General features: G+C 41.8%; 1 protein-coding gene across 3 annotated transcripts; it reads left to right on the top strand.

Annotated features, from left to right (window-relative positions):
• Positions 1-296: 296 nt before the first annotated feature.
• LOC119164149 (uncharacterized) lies at positions 297-22,703 on the top strand. Of its 3 annotated transcripts, none has more exons than XM_037416261.2 (9): positions 297-454; positions 3,520-3,733; positions 6,869-6,964; positions 12,186-12,245; positions 13,898-13,981; positions 16,299-16,436; positions 18,515-18,651; positions 20,339-20,447; positions 22,278-22,703. In XM_037416261.2, the coding sequence occupies exons 1-9, from the start codon at positions 381-383 to the stop codon at positions 22,365-22,367; spliced, it is 1,002 nt and encodes a 333-aa protein (XP_037272158.2). In that variant the 5' UTR covers positions 297-380; the 3' UTR covers positions 22,368-22,703. The 3 variants fall into 3 exon arrangements, with proteins under 3 accessions (XP_037272158.2, XP_037272160.2, XP_037272159.2); XM_037416262.2 differs by lacking the exon at positions 297-454 and adding an exon at positions 478-628; XM_037416263.2 differs by lacking the exon at positions 6,869-6,964.
• Positions 22,704-26,498: the final 3,795 nt, after the last annotated feature.

The following is a 26,498-nucleotide window of genomic DNA, read 5'->3' as shown; positions in this document are numbered from 1 at the left end:
CCTGTAAGCTTCCGTGCCTTTTTTTTTTTCGTCGTTATGCGCATCTTAGGTTTTTAGTAGGCAATCGTGGTGTTTTGACTTCCTTCTTCGGTCGCTGTGAATACGCGCCGTTTTCGGGGATGACTACAGCTCAGCGAGTCAATGCGAAGGCAGAGTTTCAGAAAGTTCAGTTTCGCCACCAGGGGGCAACGGCGACGGAAGAGGATATTGCAGCCCACGTCATGAATCACACACAAGTTATCGTGCCTTAAAATGAGGCGTCGGCCGAAGGAAAGATAAAGTAAATAAAACGAACAAGGAAAGCGTGATAACAAAGAAAAATAAAGGGACATAGTTATCATTGCTCTGCACACGGCACTGGGTCAGAGTTTCCTTCACTCATGATAGTGTGCGTACACACACCCGTTTCCAGGCACCGCAATATGGCGATGGAGCTACTTCAAAGGGAAGGCAGGTTCGTTCGTTTACTGCTTCCTTTTAATTTTTGGTCCACGAAGTTCTTATTGGTATTTCATTGTGTTGACTGGGTAGTTATTTCTTTGGTTGCTGTTGGAAGTCACAGGATTGTCTAGGCGATTGCCTCCCACTAGCTAATGGGCACTATTCCTTTGAATGGACATAATTTTACGTAAGCCGTTTACATATGTTTTCACCCAAAGCACGTAGGTTGCTTACGTATTTTGTGAATAAGAAAGATTACTGATTTCCTTCTTACGATCAACCATCGTTACGCCGATGATATGGTTAGTTTTGAATATAAAGTTCTGCGCAAAATTTTTGCGCAGTGCCTGATGTGAGAGAGATTATTAGCTCGTACATTGGTTGATAACTCATATGTTTTCGGGGTAAATTGTGTTGCATGCAGAGGATAATGGAGCTGGTTTGAGAGAATTTTTTTTTATCTGTTTTTGAAGAAAGCATTATTGTTACATCTGATACTTTTTTATTTGAACTCGAATAATAATATGCTCGCCTTCTGAGCCTGATTCGTCATTTCTGGCGCTGCTTTAATGCGTCTTCAATATTTATATGGCACATTTTTTCTTTAATTTGAAGGTGTGTATTGTCATGCAGGATCTGAAAGCTTTTCATGATACTTTGGCAATTATGAAAAAAAAAAACCCGTTTACTAGATTATTTGCAGTAAAAGTGTGAATCTCTACAATGAATTTGAATAACCCGACAGAATCTCAATATTCACGACACCCAAAATAAAAAGTTACAGATATTAAATGCGAACTCTGGTGGATATGTCACTTTCGGTGATTCAACTTCAGAATAACGTATTTCATTCACTGGTATCCTCATACTCGAGCACAATTCAAAAAGAAGTAAAACGGTTCATTCCATATTAAAAGTTTATTAAGACATTAGGTGTAATGTTGTTTATTTACGCTTCTTGTTTCATGCTGTTTTCATAACAATTCATTGGTATGACAAGTATGTATGTTTTATGATACATCTAAATGCGATAGCGTTAAAAAATTCGAAGGATACGCCATTGGTTGTAATTGTTGTTTGAAATTTCTTTATAATAACATGGTGTTCTAACCAAGCAGGCCATAAGGAAACACACTTTTACTATGTGCGCCATATTTTACCTAAAGTTCAGTTTGTTGGCCGTCTGTCTATAGGTAACACTTAACTGCTCTTTTTTTTCCCTTGCATTTCAATTTTTTCAATCGTGCTTGCAATATATATAAAGCAACAAAAAAGCCAATGGCACCATTACAATCAAACAACAAACGTTAAAAACAAAGATGCCTCGAAAAACAATGTCTTCCTAACAGAGTACTAAAGCAGTACATTTCATAAACATTGGATACCATTCGAACTGGAACTCTGCTTGATCATAATAGTTGTTGAGCTTTGAAGCCATTGATATAAACATTGACCACGAAGAGAGATTTGCTTTGCCATGCCAAAGAGAGATTAGCTTTAACATAAACTGTGTGCATACTCATTAGTAGGAGCATTCCAACTGGCATAGCGTTCATTATATGTGGCCTTAGACAAACTTTGCTACGAAAACTTGAATACAGTTGTTTTTTCACGGCCTCTTGGAGAACATTACCAAATATGATGTTATTCTTGAAACTAAAGAAGTAACATTCTGTTGTTTAGTAACGTCCAAAATTGTACAATTATTTGAAGATGCAAATATACATTTACTGCTTATCGAGGCTCTTAGAGGTTGTATTTGGACATGGGCCTGGCATGTAGCATGTATACAGGATAACCGCTAGTCTATGAGGGTAACTAGCTAGATTTCCAGAGAAGGAAAGTGGTTTAGGGGGAGACACAAAGTTAGATGGACAGATGAGATTAGGAAGTTTGTGTGTATAAAATGGCAGCAGCCAGTACAGGACCGAGTTGGCTGGCGGAACATGGGAAAGGCCTTTGTCCTGCAGTGGACGTAGTCAGGCTGATGATGATAATAATGATGATGATGGTGATTGAAATTATGATGATGATAATGATGATTTTCATGCACCTTGGAAGTATATGTCTTGGAGGTAAGCGATAGGGGGATTTTTTGTGCACCCAAAAGCATGTCAAGTGTAATATAGAGGGACCTGCTTAATTTAGGCGGAAATAAAATATGTGAAATACCTTCACAGATATTTTCATTCACTAGAAAACAAGCTGCAAAGCTCACTGACATAAGTTGCACTTATTCGTACACTTCACGCATAATTCCTTTATAGCTGCTTTTTAAAAATGGCACTGGCATAACGTACTATGACGAGACCAGTTGACACATCCAATATTGCTTGGTAGAAGGGTAAAATTGCACCACGCTCCACAGAATGTGATTTGAGTGACGACGTGTTGAATTTAAATTCAAATCACTGCTAACCGCTCAGGTATACCTAATGTGGATCATGAGCAACATCATTAACAAAGTGTTCAGCAGCCCATATTTCTTTAAGGGCACGTAGTGGGTGTTAGGCTATTTCGTAAATTCGATCAATTAAGGTATAGCACAGTGGATCACTTCAAAACAGTACTTGTAGTAACGATTGAATGTTAGTGTAAAGAGGGCTGTGCGCACTCATGTTTCTTTCCTCAAGGCACGGTAGAGGTGTTCGCCGGGAAGGAAAACTTAGCCATCGAATGATTACACGATTGATATGTGGGGTTTAACGTCACAAACTACCATATGATTATGAGAGACGCCGTAGTGAAGGGCTCTGAAAATTTCGACCACCTGGGGTTCTTTAACGTGCACCCAAATCTGAGCACACGAACCTAAAACGATTCCGCCTCCATCGGAAATGCAGCCGCCGCAGCCGGGACTCTGTCCCGCAACCTGCGGGTCAGCAGCCGAGTACTTTAGCCACTAGACCACCACGGCGGGGCAGCTTACACGATGAGAACGGTGCACGATTATCCTATTGCTTTGTGCTCTTAAAGGCGAAACTCAGGTACCCTCCATGTTTTTCGATAATTTAACCACGTCAGAATTGCTGCTGTTTGAATTGTTTTGAAGAATAGATGATGCATTCGCATTCACAGGTGGTACCTAGGAGTGAAAGTCAAGGACAAGATTCCTGTTTCGTGCCTGGTACTTCAGGGCAACAGCAACACTATATACCGTTGCGTGAACTGCAAGTTCGTCCCAGAAACGTTGTGCCATCTAGAATGCAGGCACCAAATGTGTGAAGGCTGTTTTGGAACCTTCACAACGTATATTTGTGAACGTGACCAGACTGTCACAAGGAAAGAATCGGTAAGTTCAAATAGATCGAATGAATAGGAACATAAATTTGTCTTGTTGGTTTACCGTAAGATAGCTCGTAGCACAGTACAGGAAGAGATGAGGAAGCGGCGGCAAACGAACACAAGAGCTTGTGTCCATTTGCTAATGCATCGCTTGTTCACATTCTTTCCCGCACATTACTACAAATCGATTTAGCCTGTTGAATTTTGTCACGTTTTTAGACCTTTTCTACCGGGTTACTGTTAGATTAACTTAAAAAATAGCGACAACTCATGCTAAAGTACCCATAGTAGCTATTCCACATAATTTCATTGCCTGAATTTTAGCTTAATGAAGCATTAGTTGTATTGGGATTACAAAATCTGTTGTTGAACAAGTAATAACATTTTTAATAAAAAATATAATAGAAAGAAACAGGAGCGCAATTAATTTGGCATTCCCTTGGTCTTCGAAACATAGGTACCTTACTGATAAATTCAAAAAATTAGGAATTATGTTTACCTGCATACAGCTTATATGACATAGAGTTTTGCCAGATATGGAATAATCTTAAAGCAATGTAGCCAACAAGTTCGTAGGACGTTGAAGCCCAAAACACTGTACGCGGAACGTCGAAAGTAATTTCCGCAAAAACTTCAGACTGAACTAGATCAGCAAGTAGCGATAGCAAAACAACAGTGCTGTTTCAGATCATCAAAATTACTGAAGATTCGCAGTGCCGTTACATTTTGTTAATCTCCGTTTAATGAAATTCACGAGAGAACATGCCATGCGCATCATAATTGCAGAAGTTTCGCGTAGCATGCACGTGGTAGGCACTGATGCTACGATGCTAACTGCGCATCGACAACCCGCACGGCCCTTGGTCTCTCCACATTAATAGTACTATTATTTCATTTTTCGCTGCAGAACTTTGTGGTATGGAGTAGCCGAGGCAATAGGCACCTCAACCTCTCCACAGCAAAACAGTTAAAACAGAACAGAACAGAAACAGAATAGGAAGTTTTAGAAAGGGTACGCGAAGATAGCATTCGTTGCGCACGTACACAGTTTTTACCACTTAAAGAGGTGGCAAAAATGTTTTGAAGGTGCATACGTTCTTCAGCATAACGGAAAGTTAATTGGTCCGGAATGTCTAACCACGACGTGGTATCGCGAAAAACGTCGTGATACATTTGTGACCGGAATTTCTTCATGTGCGGGCGAATGTGCAGTCTTATGCAGTACAAAGAACCTATATGCAAACAGTTACCGTGAGAGTGGTTTCTGTGGTGAGACATTTTGTCCAGCTTGTGCGTTCGAAGCTTTTACACGTCACCGAATCGCGCTAGTAGTATTCTGCATATTTAACCCTTCAGTCATATTCAACAATGAGCATTCAATGAAAAAGAGATAAGGAAAGGAACGGAGACAAACGCTGCCTTCCAATTTACAAGGGCATCGATGCAGACTTCTGAATTCTGGCTCCCATGCTTCTTGTATGGACTCGAAACGACGAGAACGAAGAGAATAAAGTACACATACACTGGTGCTTAGTGCATGCGTAGTTTATTCAATTTGTTCTCATCTATTCGGGCTCTCATCTAGGAAGCTGTCTTTCAAGTTACAACTGAGAATGAATTGAAAAAAATTTGTTTATATGAGTCGGCATACAACATAACGTGAGCACGCACAAAAAATCACGTAACATCCATGAACTGTTTTAAGAAAAAAAAACACTGATTTAACAGGGCGAAATCGAGAAAAGCTGTCAAGAAAACACAGCTGTGTTGGTGTCAAGGTAACCGAGGGTTTGATAACCCAGTTACGCTTGGTAATAACAGAGGTGTCAATTATTCCTCTAGTTAGATCATTTGCTTGTTTGACTAGGACCGTCGTTTGGTCCAACGCGGGAGTACATCGCACCGATATCAATACTAAGAAACAAACCATCTTCTCACGCAGTTTATTAAGGTCTAAAAATTGCCCTTGCATAAGTGACAGAAATGAATAAGAGAAGTGCCTTGTGCTTTCAAAAATTGTAAAATCGACTACTGTTTCGTGTACAAGAATGACAGAAAAGCATGTAACAAGAGATAAATTATGCAGACATGTAATCCAAAAAACGTAACACAAGTTTACTCAATAGGCTTATGAAAACGTGTGCTGCAAGTAGGCCTAAACAGAAAAGATGCTTCCAAGAGTTGGCATTGCATCTTTTCTATATCAATTTATAGGTCTTAATTTTTTTCTCTGATTGAATCAACATAGGATTTGAGTTTACTTATTGGCAAAATTGTTCATGTATAGGGTGAATGCTATACGAAATACGAAACTAACTATCCTACGGTTATACGAACACACACACACACACACATACACACACACACACACACACACACACACACACACACACACACACACACACACAAACACACACACACACACAAGAAGCTAGAGATGCCCCGAGTGCCATTTGTTTGCTATGTACGAGTGAAATATGCTAACTTTTTAGCTAGACAGGAGATCAGTCCTAAAAAAAGGTGCAACGCACGGACAGGTGCTGTGACCCGCAACTAATTTCTCGATATCAGAGGAAACTACAAAGTACATAAATACGTAACAGACAAATAAAAATTTATATTCTTACGCATTTTAACGTAACAAGCAACAAACACATTTGAAAATGTAGCTGAGAAATATTAAACGCGGCATTGAAGTCAAGTGCTTAAAAAGTCGAGCATTTTCTCACGCAAGTCTGAACCACGCTGCTTCCTCACGTCCCATTTTTTTTTGTAATATAAGTACTCTCAATACATGGTATATTTTCCACGTTCTAATTACTTTGAGAGGTGTCATGAATTTTTTCAAGAGTACAGCTCACAAGTAGGATTGAGCTCGAAGTGAGCCTCAAAACAACAGTAGAGTTCGTATGTTTCGTCATATTGTGCACTGATCTCTAAAGCCTCCTAAAATCTACAACAAAATTAATGCGCTTGTCAATCGATGTTTCGTATCTTTCAGTTTTCTTGCGTATGCACTGCCAATGGGTTGCTGTGGCTGAGTCTGAGAATGCAGACAAAGGTCAATGTTTCTGTATAGGGAATATACAATGAAATGAGAATGCTGACAGTATGGTTGATTTTAGACGTTTTTATTCTTTAGGTGCTCACTTCAGAGAAACGATGCAACACAGACCTTGAAGCATTTGTTCTTCAGTGCCCTAGTTGCGACCAAAAAAGGGACTACCCCTCTATGAAGGTATGAAAAAGTGGAGGTGTGCGCATTCTGTCTGATCAATCATAACATCTGTCTAGTTGTTTTCAAGTCGCGTTGAGTGTGTCTCTAAACGTAGAAAAAAGCAATATCCTATATATTGCGCCACACAGAAGATCAAGGATATTCTCGCGTGATTTTGAGTGGAACGCGCGTCATCGGAAAGCACCTCACAGTTTAATGCGTAGTACTCTGCCTCAGGATAGCAAGATAAGCCTTTAATATACACGTGCACGCGCATGTGGTCATCTAGTTCACGAGGATTCCGCGAAGTCACTAAAGGCACCGGGCGGCCGTCGTACGGCGCCAGCTGCGCTCCTCCCGAAAAGCGCCACGAGCGGCGCTAGGGGCGGCACTGGCATGTGAAGCAGACGACGCGAAGGAGACTCTGCTACTGTAAGCATAGCATTCGTAGTGTAGCAGCGGTGTTTCGTTTGGAACAAGCCTAAGCTATACGCTGCTGCATTTGTCACCAAGGCAAAGAAAAGGGGCTGTAACAGCGTTTTTTGACAAAAAAATGCACGAAGCGTACAAATGTCGGACTAGTGTTCAGATATTAGGACCTCCCACCAGGCTTTTGGGAGACTTCCGCGCAAGTCGTTTACGATCATGGCAGCGTTTATTGGTCACCACGTCATCTAGAAAGAATGACACGTGTCCCTACCGTGTCTTCACGTAGACGAGCTCCATCGGAATTAACATCGACTTAGCTTCTTTGCGTTGTGCTGTAGTTTTAGGCGTTCGTTTACTTATTTTATTTATTTATTTATTCATACTGCAATCCCTATTACAGAGATTTTAGCAGGGTGGTTACAGATATAATTTTCACAATGTTGGCACTCAAGAATGCATACCCAAACAAACAAACAAAAAATAGAACGGCATGATGTGAACAATCAGGTCAAATTTGCTGCAAACAACTTTAAGGATGGCTCCATCACTTGGTTATTAGTTAGTCCATTCCACTGAGTTACTGTACGAGGAAAAAAGGAATATTTGAAGCAGTTATTTCGGGACCGGAAAGGGGTTATTGTATGTTGATGCCTTTGGCGGGTGGCGTACCCAGAAGAAAAGGAAATGATATTAGAAACATCAAGCTTGTAATGCCCTTTAATTATTTGGTAAAGAAATTGTAGGCGTATTAAACGATTTCTTTCGGTAACTGAAGGCTCATTGGCACGATGTAGGAGTTCAGTTATAGAGGTGCGTCCAGAGCTATTAAAGATAAAGCGGACGGCCTTTTTCTGCACGTTTTTCAATTTAGTTATGCTAGCTTTAGTGAAGGGGTCCCAAACAATCACTCCATATTCTAACACTGGGCGAATGATAGTCCTGTACGCTAGAGTACGCACCGTGGAATTAGAATGTTTTAAAGCTCTTCGAAGGCAGAATAGTTTTCGGTTAGCGTTTGTAATTACGGAGTCAATATGTTTAGTCCAGCTAAGGTCATTGGTAATCCAAGGACCAGAAAGAAGAATGAGAAAGAAGAAAGAAGGAAGCGGACCAGAAAGGGAATGATGCCTTCTCCCTGTCGGGACTGCAAATGAGACCAGCCCCGACTGGCGAAATGCTGTAAAATAAAGTAAAAATATTTGGATTTGAACGGCAGAACTTGCTGTTATATTCTGCTGGCGAGTCCTGAAAGTGTGAATGTGCCCGTGGCGATGCCAGGTATATTGCGCTGCAGCTTTCAAGACTTGACTAGCTGAAGCACAGGATGTTGTGCATTTCTGTACGAAAGGGTTCCCGCTTGCACGTAGCAGGCAGGCTACGCGTGTGAAATCACAGAATATTGTTACGAGTAACTTATTTTTTGAATTATATACGATGGACCGCGCTCGGTGAACAAGATGGCGACAGTTCATCAACAACCAGCAACTGACGTCGTCTTTCTCTTTCATGCAGCAATGCTGTGCCGGCTGTTGTGTATGATAACCCCCCCGGCGGTAGAAGCACCGTCTCGGTGCTTGAGCTACTCGGATACGGTAGAAGGAGGGCGATAAGGCTTGAGTCGAGCTATGTTCACGATGTCGCTCGAAGCTGAAGATGATGACGTTGGATCGGTTGTGACGATCTCGTATGTAACGTCAGTCACCTGGCGAACGACGCGGTATGGTCGAGTGTAGCGTGAAAGCTGTTTTTCAGAAAGACCTACACGCCGAGTGGGGGACCAGAGGAGGACAAGAGAACCCGGTGAAAAGTGCTCGTTTCGATGATGGGAATCGTAGAGCTGTCTTTGGTGCTCATGTGAAGCTTGCAGACGGCTGCGGGAGTTGGCGTGCGTGGTCGGCTCGCGCGATGGCTTCGCCGGGATACTCAGGGACCGAGGGCAGCAAGGTGTCAAAGGGTAGGGCGGGCTCTAGGCCATATAGAAGATAGAATGGCGAATAGCCGGCGGTGTCGTGACGTGAAGAATTATATGCGAAAGTCACAAATGGCAAATGAACGTCCCAGTCCTGGTGGTCGGCCGCTACGTATTTAGAAAGCATGTCGGTTATGGTGCGGTTGAGGTGCTCCGTAAGACCGTTCGTTTGCGAATGGTATGAAGTGGCAAACTTGTGCTTGGCAGAGCAAGAGCGCAGGATTCCATCAACGACAGCTGATAGGAAGGCCCGGCCCCAGTCAGTGAGAAGTTGGCGTGGAGCTCCGTGTACTAAAATATTATCATATACCAGAAAGTCCGCCACATTGGTTGCGCAACTCGTCGGAAGTGCTCATGTGATAGCGTACCGTGTCGTATAGTCAGTGGCGACAGCAATCAATTTGTTGCCTGAGCTGGAGATCAGAAATGAGCCAAGCAGGTCGAGGCCAACTCGAAAAAAAAAGGTTTAGTGGGAATGTCGATGAGCTGAACCTTTTTTTCGAGTTGTGTGTGTGTTTTTTTTCGAGTGTTGTGTATCAATATGAAGGTGACTACGAGTGCACCTATACACATGAAGCTCAATGCTACCAGACGTGATGTAATAGCACCATTTACGTTTCTCTTTGAAATGCCAAGCATTTCTTTGCGCACCAGAGACACTTCGAGTGTTCCTATCTGCGTGTCTATCTATCTACACACCAGAGTCAATACAGGTGCTCTGGTTGTAACTTTCTTAAGCTCATAAGTTTTAACTACTATCAGCACAGGTGGTTACGAGATTATGACAAACATGACTACCTGGTTGCGACATGAGTAGCACGAAAGTCCTGGCGTATATATGTGATGAAACCGCTTCCTATACAGCCACATGTGGCATATACACGGGCCTCGAGATGCGCGTATGAGCCAAATGTGATTCGCAGTTAATATTTATACGTAGTTAGCGCATGAAGGGTGAACTATTCTGCGCACAGAAGACGACGAAGAGGACTGGCTTGTCCGCAGCCGCAGCGCGTGCTGTGCTCCGTCTCGATCGGTGTCAATACTCTCGCAAATATTCACGTCTCGTCTCATTTTACGTAACATATTTTTGTAACAATACCTACCCAGAAGAGGTAACATACATTGGTGACTTCAATGGGCGCGCGTCAACAAAATGTGGCATCAGTGGTGATGACCTGACGCATATGCAAAGATTAGAAATGAGGATAACAGAAGAAACCAAGCCCAGGTATTCTTAGTGACAATAAGTTATTCTACAAAGGAGCTAAGCCACGTCTTCAAGCTCCTTTCGAGAAGACCTTAAGCGCTAAAACATGTTAGTGGTTGCAGTGCTGGCTTTCTATTTTTGTGACAAGGTAATGAACATGATTTGTGTGCACCTAATCCTGTGACCCAGACGTCATGTTGGTGAAATGCCAATTTTATTTGCAGTGCGTATTAGCTGCACTTTTAAAACTGTCAGATAAACATTACATACCCGTGCTTCTATGACTCAGCAGGCTGTTATCAGGCATCGTTCGACCAAGGAGCAACACTGTGATGAATGCTACGTATGATGTTCACAGCATCGCGCGCAAAATATGGATCACTACACAGAATCCGCTTTCCTTGAATAAAAATGACGTCGCCTCCTGACATTATGTCAGATCATAAGTTACTCTTGAAGCATCAGTGTAGTGGGCATGGCTGGCCAGCCTACTACAGTATGTACACACAACAACCAGTCCATTACAGTATGTCCACACAACTCCATTCACAAGAACATATTGATACACTTCGTTACGCTTGACACTAAGCTGAAAAAAATGTACCATAGACTTGCTCACTGTTTCACATAATTCTGCTCCACAATACACGTGGGATATGCCGAATTCTTCCTAATACTTTGTTATTGTGTCTACACGTTAACATGTTCCCCCTAGACAGTCCTTTTTTTTATAAACTTCGTATACAAAAAAAACGTACATATCACATTCCCTCTTCGTCTTTCTTTACTCGATTCTTCACCAACTGCACTTGTTCTTTCGTTGTAGTTGTTCTCCGCTCCCGTTTTCTTCTGTTTTTTCTTTGCTTCGCCGACCCTAAAATTTTAACAGATAATGCAATATTCTCTCTTCATACACTTCACCTACATTTCAGCAGCCCAAGGCACAAACAACAGCCACACAGTGAATCAAAAGCTACATCCACCCGCGTGCCCTCGCTGCAATTGAGTGCGCCCGTTCCGGCACCCACGTGCCATTAGTTCTCCGTTGCAACCGGCAGAGGTGCCACCAGTCCAAACTCGCCCCGCGCCTGGTGCAGATGCAACGAACTTCGCACAAGGGACCCGCGGCTGGAGCAGCCAAAGTGCGACATGCGAAGCTGCTGTTTACGAGCACGCCGAATACTGATAGCATCGGGCACATACCTTTTTCCGAAGCAGCCGAGATGGGCGAGAAGCCCTCTAATAAACATATTTTCCAGGGCAACTCTGATAAAGGCATGGTTAATCGCAACTTCACAAAAAAAAAGGAAAGGACAGAAAAGAAGACACGTACATAGCCAAGTCGGCTGGTAAAGAAAGCACAGACAAGTATTTTGGGTGCCGGATTTCACATGGGACAATGCCAGGACAGGCTTCGTTTGGATTCTCTTATGCCAATGCTGTGAGACCTTATGCTAAGAAAACCATGACGAGAACACCGCGTTATAGCCGCATAGACAAATAGACAGACATAGAAACGGATTAAGTTTTCTTGATCACCAATAAATTATTCGCATTTAAAAACGAGTGCACAATGGCGCATATTAAGAATACCATGCATTACACATATAACTTGGCATTGTATTTGTTTACAGAAGCACCTGCAGGAACATTTTGCGGCCAATGAAGAGCAAGTGCGAGCAAGCGAACATTTGGTGAGTATCTTTGAGAATTGCGTGCGTTAAACGCCTTCTTAGGTTCGATACCTCGAATGTCGAGTCACAGCGCAAAATTGTTGGAAATTACTGTTCCACGCTACAAGATTATGATACCTGAAAGTGACTATGCCACGAACTATAATTTTCCCATCGCTTTGCCCACTATGCATCGCTATCGTGTTTTCTGTATGTCAAGCTTCTCAATTAATTTCCAAGTTTGCATTAAATGCTTTGTTCAGCGACACCCCATTCCTAGCCTTCTGGCATTACGAAACCATCTGTGATAAAGATATGTGAATAAAGACAGCGAAAGTAATTTTGAGGTTACGGGTTCGACTACATATTGGGGCAAAATGTAAGGACACGCGCGTTGCATGCCTGCTATTATAAACACCTGCTGGTCAAAAGTCAATCTGGAGTACCTATGGTATTACTCATAACTATATTATAGTTATGTCGATAAGTATAGTACTCACGGATTGTACGAGGACGATGCCGAGCTAAGTAAAGCCCATACTTTAGTTCCAGCAATCTTCTGTTCAGGTCATATTGGCATCATTTAAACTCGATCGCGTAGATCAGAGCTAACATTATCTGTAGAGACCAGATTCGTCACGACATGTCGTGTTTATCTCCACGTATTGGGCATACCAGTCGTTGCGCCGCGAAACTTGATGTCTTGTTTCAATCCATGAGTACTCTACGTAAAAATTGAACTATATAGTGATCTCAGTCGCGCAATCTGCCTTTCTAGCCACTGTACAGGATTCATATATATATATATATATATATATATATATATATATATATATATATATATATATATATATATATATATATATATATATATATATATATATATATATATATATAGATTTAAAAAAAGCGTTTATGATGCCCTTTCCGGCGACAACCAAATCACTATTTATATGACTTTCTTCAGAGAGCAAGATAAGATGAATTTGAACGCTCTCTTTTCAAGAAATATTCTAGCCTAGAAAAATACAGTGGACATTATCTGCAGTGACTATAATAAAATGCGATGAGAATAAAATGAACAAAAATACAATTTGCGGCAACAAGAGGCAGAACCTGCAGCATTCAGATAACGTGCCCAGTGCTCTACCAAGTGAGTTAAGGCAGTTGTCTGTCGAAACTCAAAAGCTGTGCAATGAAACAGCACACCAACTCCAGAACATTGGAAGGCTGCGCTGTCCTGCTAGAATCGTGAGGAACAGCTGAACTGAAAACACAGCTCGCAAGATGGCAAAGGCCACAGGGCATCTGGACTGCGGGCTCCACCTTTGACAGAAGAACTTCTTTGCTATAAAGTCTTCATTCGAAGTAATTCCTCCTGTACACTTAATCCGCGGCTGATAAATTTACGAGGATCGTCCTCAACCTTGCCTGGTTCTTTTAGTAATCCAGGTATTCCTGTCATCATTGTGGTTTTGCTTCACTCCGCATGTGTGATCCCCATCACACTCAAAGAAGAAGCTTTTTCAGCAAACTGGCAAGGTTTGGTCTGCGGGCTTTGTCCAGTGTGTCCATTGCCTCTTTTCTTATAGCCGAAAAAAAGTGCATCAGCCGGATGCCAGCCAAAGAGGCCTCTTATTCAACTGGCTGAATAATTTCTATTTTTTTTCCAGGAGAACGCCGAAAAGCTGGTTGATGATCACCCTCCGTCAACCCAGAGCCATAAGGACAATCGAACAACTGAACAGCCCGACATGGTGTGTTCCGGGTGGCTGTATATTCCTTTTTACGGGGCCCAGCAACACCTTTCCTGTTAATCGCAGGTGTATCGTGCTATGAGAATTTATCACCTCAGGAATCAAATGTCTAAAAAACTTTTTGAACCGCCCAAGTACAAGGGACCTGCTTTGAGCAATTTTTTTCTGTTTTGATCTCGACGAGCTTGCTGAAAGCTGCATGGGGAGAAAATGAGGTGTTAAAGGGGAGTGCGAGGGACTAGTGGAAAAAAAACTACCGTCAGCACACGTCATGACCGTCTTGCGTTGATCGAAAAAAAAAACAACTAAACATAGTGCATTTAAATTTCAGCAAAGTGTGTTTGGCGAAAGCCTATGATCCTTAGAAGGAACATTCCATGTTGTTATTTTGTTTTTGCGTGACACACCAAGTGGAACAGACACAGGCTTTCGCCGAACACACTTGAGAATATGGTCTTGTAACATTACCTATGCGCCACCGTGTCATTTCGTAAATGCTTAGAGATTGTGATGGAGAGTGGCCTCAGCTGGTAATATTTCCGGGCACAGATGGATGGACAATCAGACGCCATGAGTATCAGCCATTAGGGGCTTTCGCCTTAAAAACAGAGGTCACTTCGTGCCATATGACAAAGTTGGAAGAACCAGGAGAACGTGAAAAGAGCAGGTGTTACAAAAGGCCCTCCTAGCCATATGGAAAATGTGCTACACGTGTTTCCACTGTGATTCGTGAATGAACAGAACTGAGAAAGTGAGCTATCTGTAGACAGCAAAAGGGGAGCGAATTTCGCAGCTCATTGCCGCGCACATCAGCATAATTCATGGCTGATTAAAATTACGACTCTTGTCAGAAGCAAATATACTACCACACGAGAATCATTGGATGCTTTTCATATCGAGAAACTTTGAGATAGGTGCATTAGCGGAACATCTATTTCCCTCCTACCAGCGGATGTCATCTCTTATGAAAATGTGTTGACGCTGTTCTCATGTGTGGAAGCATGTTGCTTGGCACTTTGCGCAGAAACGAATTTGTTACATAACGTGTGTGCTATGCTACAATAATTGAGTAAAATGTTAGCACTGACAAAATTCCTCTTCCCTCGCTTTTTTTTTGCCATACTGCACAAGGGACCATAGCTTTTCTGTTTATTTAAAAAAAAGCAAGAAAAAAGAAGCCGGCTAGCCCAACTGCAAGCACTTCTGGGTGTCATAACGTTCTGTAGATTCATTTATACATTCTTTAAGCGCGTTTGCCCACTTTCAGTGTAATCCTAGCTCATCACAGATTGCAGCGCCATCACCTGCCGGCTCCCCATGGCAGGCACGGTAACTATGCAGCACGAGAACGTTTCAGTCAGTAAATGGCCGTGTCTGCCCTTCCTATGACGTATCGCGCTCAGTGGTGACGTAGATCACAGAGAGAAGAGTAAGCGATTTTCAGAAGTATTTCAAACGTAATTGCTAGCTCGCGCCGTTGTGCAGGGCTGTTATGACTGGCGACACCTTTTTTCCGGGATTCTCAACTAGCGTTCCGCAGAACTTGTTTACACTAGCCGTGTAAAGCTTAATAAACAGCGAAGCTGGCTTATCTTAGGAGGTTCAACGCGAACTTCTCGCCTGATACTATGTCTCTTTTTCGGCGTATGGTAGAATCACAAGTCCATGCAAGAATGTTGGAACTCCAGCACTTGACGTAACGTGCAACGCTGGCTGTGGCACATCCAGTAGAAACACTGGTCTATCTACGCTTGTATTCAACTCCATCAATGGGCAAACTCACCACGGTGATCTCGCGCACTGTCTGCGTTGTTGTGCGTGCGAGATAACCAACGGCGCGTGACAAGCGATGAGGGGGAAAGTTTTTTTTTCGCGAACATTTGACGTTTTACCTTGAGAATCAAAAAGTTCCCTTTTTAAAGTGTGGCAGGACACTTATAACCTTGTTTTGTTAACAGTGTCATTGGACCTTCTCGAGAAGCTGTACATCGTAGCACGCAATTGGCGCACCTGCAGGAGCGTTGCATGTAGTATGCCTCAAATTGCACATAACCTCAGTGGCTGTCACCCGCTGGCAAGATATTTCCAGTCTCCGCAGCATACCGCAGTCTAGGAGAGATAAAATCTTGTCGCATCTCGGCTCAACACAAAAGGACACGATGGTGACGTTCGTGGAAAATTTCCGTTGTAGTTCCTGTAATTGACATAAAAAGCACATGGAGGCTCGTTTCACGTTAATACCATTGTTAGAACACAGCTCTCACACACCTTTTTCTATACCGTGCCATGACCACGTGTAACTGTACTTCGATTCTAGGAGCTAAAAGACGGCACACCCTTGGTTTCGATGGACACCTCTGGTGATGAGCAGAGAAAGGAAAGCGACAGAGGCGATGCTTCAGGATCGAAAACATGTCCATTATGTGCAAAGACATGGGATGAAGGAGAGTATTTGGTAAGAACGAGCACTTGGTCTTCTAATGTGTAGATTAATTTAATTTGCTAAATTCTTTCATTCGATGTCAACAGAAAGCTTGAGGTTTGAACACCTTAGGTACTGTTACAGAATTTATTCTAAAACTTCGTCAACTGTAGCCTATGCCACATTTATTGGAGAGTAGAGAGAGAGAGACAGAAAGGAAAGGCTGGGAGGTTAACCAGATATTGGCATCTGGTTTGCTACCCAGCGCGGGGGGCGGGGAAATAGGGGCAAGAAAGAGGGGGTAGATAGAGAGAAAAAAAAACGCACGCGCACTCATGTGAAAACGAAAACACACACAGGAAGGGCGTCCTAGCTACAACCGTTCAGTAAGGCCGGTTGATGGAAAAAAGTGTAGTAGCGCTTTCAGGGCCTTCTTCTGTGAAGTTGCATCTTGTCGATATTGTAGAATTCCTTGCACCGGCAGAGGTTGACTATCTAATTCGCTGAGTTCCTTGCGAAGGCATTGTCGTTGTTTAGTATACTCTAGGCAGTCACAAAGAATATGTTGGATCGTTTCTTCTTTGCCACAGTGGCCACATGCTGCGGTGTCAGCCATCCCAATGCGAAAAGCGTAGGCGTTGGTAAACGCAACGCCCAACCACAGCCTACATAACAGGGTCTGGTCTGCTCGGCAAAGCCTCGACGGGACTTGAAGACTTAGCGTAGGGTGAAGCGAGTACAGTCGGGCATGCTTGAAGTGTGGCTCATTTCATTGTGATGTGGTTTGCTGGCGAGCAAGCCTGCGGAGCTTTCGTGCAGCATCTGTCCTAGAAAGTGGTAGTCGTAGTTTATGATCTTCTGTGTGGACTGAGCGGGCAGTTTGATAGGCCCGTTCATTGCCGATGAATTCGTAGTGACTCGCATTTATTTGGAAATCTCATATTTCAAATGCGTAATACGTGAAGAACAAACAAAATTATAAAATGACATCGCATGTTCCTGTTACATAGGGAAGTATGTTTATTTCTTGGACCCTTTCTTATAATATATACTGTGATTTTGCAGCTGTAAGTAGAGAGTGTAAGATTATGAAAGGCATGAACACCAATGAGAGATTAGTGGCAATAAAGAGACGGTAAAGTTGAACAAATAATGGGTTTAGATTGATAAATTGTACTCCTAAATATGCTAATGTAAATAAATTGACAATTACACGTTCATTAGCTGAGGAGAAACTCGTGGTCACCGTTTCAGTTTTGAATTTCACGCCATACCTGCTATTATAATTATAAAGTTTACTTATTGTGTTTGCGACAATGCCTCAAGAAAATTTCTTTAAACACGGAATGTTAAGTCTATGCCCCGGCAGAGGACAGACTGCTTCATATATACCAATTAGGACTTGCATGTGCTATAGTAGATGTCACCTAAATTCATGACGTCATGGGGACCTGTTACAAAGTTTCAAGGAGACTTGGCCACCCACTTTTCGTTGTTTTCTAGTTTTCTCGCTTACCACACATCTTCCCGTGACTGGCTGAGGTTCTTGGTATCATGACAGAGTAAGCCACTACTAGCACGGGAGAAACTGTTTTCTCTTCAGTGTCCCTTTAGGTGAGTTTGCCGGACTCCTAAAGTTCCCAATCAAATACGTTGACTTTCTCGATAGTTTTGAGCCTGCTCGCTGAGACAGTTGCTTCGCAATGCGCTCGATGAATAGGGACGACCAGACTTTTTTAGAAGAGAAAATTCTGCGCCATGGACAGGCCTTGACGTCAAAGAAGAAGGCCGTATGGGTGCTACTGAATTTTTCACATTCGACCAGCCTCTCCCAACTACTATACCTGGAACAAGCTGCATGTGTGCGCATTTGTAGATCCTTCGTTTTTATTTTATGTGTATTTATCCCTGTCCTTTTTCCGATCGCTATTTCCAGACCCTGTGCAGTGTAGAAAGCCAGTTAATCTCCCTCTACTTCTTTTCATCTATTTCTCCCTCACTCTCTTTGCTATTCATTACATAAGACGACACTTCTACAAAGAGTGAGATGGTGTAGTACGTGTCTCTTAACCGTGCATATTAATGTGCGCACTTTTCCTATGGCGATGCAGGAGCACTTGAAAGCATGCGAGGAGCGCCTTACGAAGTGCTCGGAGTGCATGCAAGAAGTGAAATATAAACACTATGGCAATCACCTACTGGAGTGTACAAAAAAGGACGACAAGAAAAAATCAGACCGGACGTTAACGTGAGTAAAGCACCATCGCATGACTTGGTGAAAGAAGTAAGATCATTATAAAGAAAACCTGCACACTGGCTTTCCCTATGGGTATGCTAGCTTCACTATCGAAACACTCAAATTTATTATATAGTAGGATAATCATAGGATGAACAGGTGAAGTGCCTCAGGCTGGTTGGCCGACGATTCGATAGGAGGACCTATCTTTTTCAAAGGTGCCGTGTCATCCTTGGAGTGTTAGTTTTAAAGAGGTTGGTGATGACGTCACCACTAACCCCTTTAAAACTAACACGCCAAGGATGACATGGCGCCTTTGAAAGGGAAACGTCCTCCTATCGAAACGTCGGCCAGCCAGTCTGACCCCCGCATTCTAGAACGTCCCTTTACTCAACGCTTCACCTTCACTTGGGAAAGCCGACGGGAGCGCCATCTCTAGGCACGGCAAGTCACTGAATGTCAGCGATAATCTGCTGCCATTTTGGAGTAGCGGAGCGTCATTTTTGAGCCGAGCTGCGGCGCAGTAATCAACTCTGTCAAGTGAAGGGTGAAAGTCGAGTCAAGGAGCGTTTGCGAATATGGGGGTGAGGCACTTCATCAATTCATCTTATGATTGTCCCACAGTATACGTTGTTTTCATCTGTCGGCTCTCATCGAGATTTAGAATTTATGATGTAATTCTTTACAAAGAGATCATTCAATAACTCTTCCACACGCTTTGACTATAGTATGGCTCCAGATAGTACATCTCTTTTAATATTTAAGTAAAAATGGCTTTCAATATTTAAAACATCTCAAGTTGCCTTGCATTTCTTGCAAGTGAAATAAATCTTGATAATATGAGGCTATGCCCGCGCAGAGGTCGATAAATCAATTAGTTTTATTCATCATAAGTACAGTTTATAAGCAGACCTGACTGGTTTTCTTCAGATTTTGGCTTTGTTGCTAACAGACGTATTCACTGGCAAATCAATATTTCCCCGCCAGCGGCTGTGTTTGCAATTTTGCACATCAAACGTAGAGGCTTATATCGCAACATGTCATTATTCTACTACCTTGAAAGGCACCCTGAACATGTGTTAGCATGTGTTTTTTTAAATATCATATAGTTATTCCTGTAAATGTTTTCAACTTTCTAAACAGGGACCACTACATACATCGATGTGATTATCGCTTATGCACTTTAATAATTACTGAAAGTGGCAGCTCTAAATGAATTCCTTAGCTTGTGCTAATAATTTAGTTATGCAAGCAGTATTTGTAAAATAAATTTGAGCGCAAAAGAGAACGAGACAAAAAAAGACAATGACTGCATGGCTACAAGCCCGAAGACAACTTTTCTTGCAAATTTATTTCACAATGAACCAACGCACCCAACAAAGCAGTTTCTTAAGCCGATCTTTGATCCTGACCGATGTTGAAATAACTCATTGCATTTCTATTGAACAAAGTCTACCGTTTTTTTAGCTTCCGCGACTCGAGAATATTTATGTACTGAGCTGCATCAAAACTTATCTAAAATGCCAGTTGCACAGGCTTCAACTTACGCGCTATGAGGTAGCGGTTCTAAGTTGACAATTTTCTAAACATGTGACCAAATGTCTTTTTTTAGGAAGGAATATAATAGGACTCGCCACAACGGGAGTAAATGATTTCATGAATATGTATTTAAGTTATTTGTTATTCTTTGTTGTTTCAGATGTGTGAAAGCGAAAGACCCTTCGTTTGGGAACTATGGGAACGCTGAGGACGTAAGTGAGAGACGTCAGAAGGTTGAAGAAATAGAAGCACTAAAGCGAGCCATCAAAGTAAGTTTGAAACTACGGTGATCTAGAATTAGAAAAGCTCTATTTAAGCTTATATTATGACGTAGAAAGTAATCAAGCTGTTTTACTCAGGGCTTGTTTTCTATATGAAAAAAAATATGCGGTAACTTTGTCAATTCTTAACTTTCGGATAATCTTTCACATAGTTTTTTTTTCTCGATTCGTTATCTTCATAACCCTTCCTAACTCGTACAGTGCATAAGCCATGAAAGAAGGAGGAGGAGAAAAGTTTAAGTGGAAAGACAGGGGCTTAGCCAGTTCTTAGACCAGCTGGCTACCCTGTGCTGGGGAAAAAGGTGAGGGGAATAAAAGATGTCAAAAAGAAATGTTGCGAAGCGAGAGAGAGAGAGAGAGAGAGAAGAGATTACCAAAAAAATTGCGACACAGGAAAGGCAACATCAAAGAGCCATGGAAATGGAGCTATAACCAACAAGTGCTGTAAGAAAAAAAAATGCGATAATAATATTTCTAGATTTACGCATTGTTTCGTGATGAATGTGCGCCTTCATGATGGCGGAATGATTTTCGCTGCCTGTTCAGAAATTTCTATAGGCTTACCACCCAGGCAAAAACATGGCGCTTGACTGGCAACACAGAGTTCTCATGATGTTCTTGAAGCATTATTGTTCGGATATTTGAAGTTTACGGCGTGACGGCGACTACAGATGAAGCTATCACACACACACACACACACACACACACACACACACACACACACACACACACACACACACACACACACACACACACACACACACACACACACACACACACACACACACACACACACACACACACACACACACACACACACACACACACACACACACACACACGCACGCACGCACACGCACGCACACGCACACGCACACGCACACACACACACACACACACACACACACACACACACACACACACACACACAGAATGCCTGCGTGTGCACACTTTCTGTTTGTGCGTGGTCGTCGTCACACGTATCAGTTCAAATATTCTGAATCATTACGCCCAATCTGCCATTCTTATTTGATTATGTAGACACAAACGCTATATGAGTAATGTTGTATTTTACTGTAGATTATCAAGTATTTATTGTATTTTATGCATTCTTAATCAAACTGGCCAATGAAACAAACTCATGTATGTCTCATTTCAGTGTGATTTTAAAAGTCACAATAGCTTTTTTAGGATGTCTATTAAAATGCTGATTATTGCCTTGTGTTTGATATTGAACATGGTTTATGGCAACGAATTTTACTTAGACTATTACAGTTTTTATAAGTTTGGTCCCTTAACTTTCATGTTAAAGTGCTTTTTTACTGTTTTTATTCGTGTTTGCATGCTGTATAATCAGCAGTGTAATTATTTTTTTATAACTCACAAGAATTCGCTGGTTTCGCTCCGGCTCCCAAATGTGCAAGTCCAAGGTGAAGGCCTCGTAAGAAGACATAAGAGTTGTCTTTTACCTTAGCTCGTGGACATATTTAATATTTTCAATTGTGTATGTATGTCAGAAATAAACAAGTACTAATTGTTTTCTAAATCTAAACGTTTCCGTATTCGAGATCCGTCTGATGTAGTGTGCTCTATGTCTGCGCAACGTGCGAGGACAGTTTAGGTACTTGCTAGCGAAATATTTCTGGTAGATTCTCAGTTCAGCATGGCTGTTTGTTAGTGCTGCTGGTGCACTCTTCAGGCTTCGCGCACTAACCCAGAAAGACGCACTGTTAGAGTGCCGCATGGGATTAATTAGAAGTCTTTAGAATTCGTCATTTAAAAGGTCTTGTAACGTGTGTTGATCTCTTTTTCTTCGAGGCGCTGGAAGAAAGGATTGAAAATTTGGAGAAGCCATTGGTGAAGATCATCCAAAAACTTCGTGAGAACGCTGAGCGGCGGAAATATTGAACAGAGCTTACAGCATGAAATATGTCTCTTCAACGCTGAGAAATCCCCAGTGACGCAGTGCCTGTCAAGACTGACAGGTCGCTATTGAAGAGTGCGACAATGAATTTAAGGCCTAGAGTGAGTTGGTGGAAGCAATTTCGGAAGCCCATACCTGTGATGTCTCATTTATATGTTGTGTTGTTTTGAGTGCAACCATAAAAAGTTCTATTTTCATAGTATTTGAAAATTTCTAAGCACCTGCAAATGGGTCGTATTTTATTTATCCTGTCAAAAAATAATGGTGATTTTACATTGCTGTTTTCTTGAACAATACAAAATAAACACTTTAAAAATGCGTTTCTAGTGTTTAAGTCATGAGGCTCAACAGCCGATCACCTTACAAGAAGCTATAGTTAACAGAATGTTCCAACACTTTTTCTTAACCAAAAAGTAATTCTTACACCAGAAACAAAGTATTTATTGAAGAAAGTATACAGGTTCACATTCTAACCATATTTTATTACCTTCCTGCAACAGGAGGCGAAAACATTTCAAAAACATGGTAAAAACAACTGAGTTATCTCTAACACACCCTTTTAATAGCCCCTTAAGAAACCAAACCTCTCACAAGTGAAACACTAATCCACTCAGTCTTTTTATATGCATCTATAGTTTGGAATCCATTAGAAAAACGATCTTGACAAGATTGATTCCATTCAAAAGAAAGCTATTAGTTTTAACTACCGTCGTTACGTTAGAAACTTTTCACCCTCTTAAAATTATTTTAATTTCAGTCTGACTACTCTAACACGTCACCAAAACAAAGGCCTAAAGCTTACGTATGCCTTGATCGAGTCCCTATGCTGTGCCTGCTTAAATCAGTACTTTCAGTTTCCTGAGCCTTTGTGTACTCGTACCTCAAGTAATTTTAATCTCTTGATACTTACATTTCGAACTTATTTGTGCGACTATAGCTACTTTCCTGCAACATCTGAGCATTAGAATGCTTCGCCTGGTTTTTTCGCGCTTTGCCAACGAGCGATATTTCGTCTGCACTCGACATGTGATTTTATCGCCACTTTTTCAATAGCCCATGATGTGCAGCAGTATGTATGTATGAAGGAGTGAATAAATAAATAAATAAATAAATAAATAAATAAATAAATAAATAAATAAATAAATAAATAAATAAATAAATAACTAAATAAATAAATAACTAAATAACTAAATAAATAAATAAATAAATAAAGCGATAAATAAATAAATAAATAAATACACATAAATGAATAAATGACTGAATAAATAAATACAAAGTGTTGCCATTCGCTCAATTCAAAACTAGTGCGCTGGTGCTTCTCGGTGTTAGCTGCTGATGGTTCACAAGACGAACAGTGATGGCAGCGAAAGCTCTGCAGTCAGGTCCTAGAGGGCCAACAAGACCATTTCCACAGGGCCTGTGATGACCGAGTGCTCGGCTTCGGTAGCCTGTCGTGGGAGCAGGCCGCATCTGTAAGCGGCTGAATTTTGAGGAGGTACATGTTTTTTCTAGCATAGCGTACCATAGTATAGCATGCCGTACCATACCATAAAATTCCGTAAAACACCCTACGAAATTATACTACACTACATCGTACAACTTCAAGCCACGCTACGCCACGCCACGCCACGCCATGCCATGCCATTCCATATCAAACCATAATAAGATGCAATACCGTTTGAACGCACCCCTTGCCCAGCTGTTGTAGATTAGTAGTTAAAGTGCAACCCCAGTGAGTCTGATGACACGGTTTCGATTGCTGGCCAGGAAACCACATTTTGACACTGTTTAAATAAGGAAACAAATCGGTTACGCAGATTACATAAACGTTAAATACTAACAGTGCGTCTTACGAATTCACCTAAGTCTACGCCACTTTTTTTTTCACTCGATGCATTGATCCTTACCCGCCCCCTGCAAAAACTGTCTCTGCTTCAGCAGGTTTTGCACGGCCTTCATAGTCAGCTCACCTTCGACAAGGCAACGATGCCATTAGATGACGTCATCACGTGATCTCACGTAACGTGTAGCTTAGTGACTTGACGTCGAGCTCATTCTGACGTCAAAACTTTAGTCCATGGGCGACGCCCCTACGGTATGATTATTTTTCGCATAACTTGAACGGACGCCCAATGCCAATTTTTGTATTTTATGGGACATCTAGGCTGTTGGCCGCAGGAGCCACTAAAGAGAGTAATATTTTTTTGCGCATAAGTGAAATACAATTCCGCAGTCCCGAAAACGCCCCTTTTTAACACGAGACGATGCTTTGCAAGCGAAAAAAGGCCTAAAAAGCAATCGCGGGTTGAGGCACCACCTTGACATTACCGCACCAAACACCAAATTGTCATATTGTCAAGATTTTAGCGGCGTTTACTAGGTACTACGTGATTTCTAATCACTAAAAGTCAAGTACATTGTCACCTATGGGAACCATGTATACCAAACGTATAAATGTTCACAATATTTCATCCAGCTAATTTGGCGAAAACACACAAAAAATACATATTGAAAGTGGTGACATTGTGTGCGACGACGTCGGCGCGAAACATAAAGGTGAGAGTCCCTCGATTTTCTTCTCTAATAAGGAGGTTACGATGGTAAAACTACCGACATTAGAGTTTCAGGGTACAGGTGTAAACAACGCACTGTTTCATTTAGTGTTCCTTTAAAACGCCAGGCAGCCGAAATTAACCCTTAGGGCCTTGTTACAGCGTGTCTCAGAATCTTAGCGATGAGTAACGTGGTGAAGAGGCACCTTTTTAGAAAGGAATAAGGCGTGAAGCAACACCGTTGGACAAGGAAACGATGGATGAAAACGCTGAACCTAACAACCGCTGGTTTATCACTTGGAAATGCAATATACACAGAAGCAATGCAATACATAAAAACTACGACATAAACAAAGTAACCGCGCTATTCGCAAAACGCAAGAAGAAGTCGTCGTATCAGAGTAGTTGTGAAAACAGTGTGAAAAGAATGCTTAGAATGGGATCTCAGCCAAAAATTACACTAAGAGCAATTGCTTGGCTGAAATATTTCTTATAGGCGTAACTCTCTGAGTGTTTCAGGTGACAAGTTCACAATTGTACTTCTTCAATTATATCTTCGTGGCTTACTTAGAGCATCCCGCTTCACAAAACGACAGCATATAATCACTGACATGAAGTTATAGAGTGAAGCTCTTTACCCTGTAAGACGCTACTGCTTTCTGAGTGCCAAATATCCAGTGACACCGCGGTATCGTAGTGTGAATACGCATCAGGGGGGCCTGATTTAACAATCTATAAAACTTCGATGGTGAGAAAGCCAAGCCCTCTGTGTAATCGTACTTAGAAGGCACTTGTACATTTCCTATCTGACCCCTGTTCTGACCGATAAGAAAGATTCCGCTTCTTGTCCCCAGAAATGAGAGATAAGCGCAGATGAATGGCGCATGCGTTCTGCAAAGTCCTCATATTTATTCACCGCCAAGCTGCAGTGCAGTCCCCTGCGGTGCAGGTATATGGCGTTCAAGTGCAACGTCTACTAATGTATAGGCTTCAATAGAAAGTCTAGTTCTTAACACACCACCTGAAAAGAGTGGTATACACAAAGTTATTGATATAATGTACTAGCAAACAACTCAAAATTTATGCTCAGCCTTTTGTAGCACAACGTAAGCACTTCTTTCATCATAACAATAAGTAAATACATTTACCTGCATGTGCCTGTTTCTACCTGGTAATAAAAGGTCCGAAAATTCAATGTTGCTAAGTATGTAACAATGCGTTTGTCCATCAAACTCCAGAATTGAATGCCATTTTTGGTTGTGTGTGGTGTGTATGTTTCTGAACCAAGGTAAAGTAGATATACAATGAAGACAACAGAGTGATACCCTGGCAACAAAATGTCGTAGGTAAAAATGACAACAGCACGGAAAACTATGGCGTTTGCTCACCAACGCAGGAGGCATGACATCAAAAATATACATCACTGGCAACGAAGGTATTAACTTTGCAATAACAAATATATGGCATGATGAGTGAGGTGACGTCACATGGAACGATGGTTGACTATATGCGGTGATACGTATGTAAATAAATTATCAAACGTTACTGAGAATCACACAGCGT

Source organism: Rhipicephalus microplus, chromosome 8 (assembly GCF_043290135.1).
Source record: "Rhipicephalus microplus isolate Deutch F79 chromosome 8, USDA_Rmic, whole genome shotgun sequence".
NCBI lineage: Eukaryota > Metazoa > Arthropoda > Arachnida > Ixodida > Ixodidae > Rhipicephalus > Rhipicephalus microplus.
This window is presented reverse-complemented; position numbering and strand designations above follow the sequence as displayed.

Excerpts from the sequence above, each read along its gene's own strand:
- LOC119164149 (XM_037416261.2), top strand. The coding sequence starts at position 381 with ATGATAGTGTGCGTACACACACCCGTTTCCAGGCACCGCAATATGGCG. Across the intron at positions 6,965-12,185 it reads GGGACTACCCCTCTATGAAG|AAGCACCTGCAGGAACATTT; the intron begins GTATGAAAAAGT and ends ATTTGTTTACAG. Across the intron at positions 12,246-13,897 it reads TGCGAGCAAGCGAACATTTG|GAGAACGCCGAAAAGCTGGT; the intron begins GTGAGTATCTTT and ends TTTTTTTTCCAG.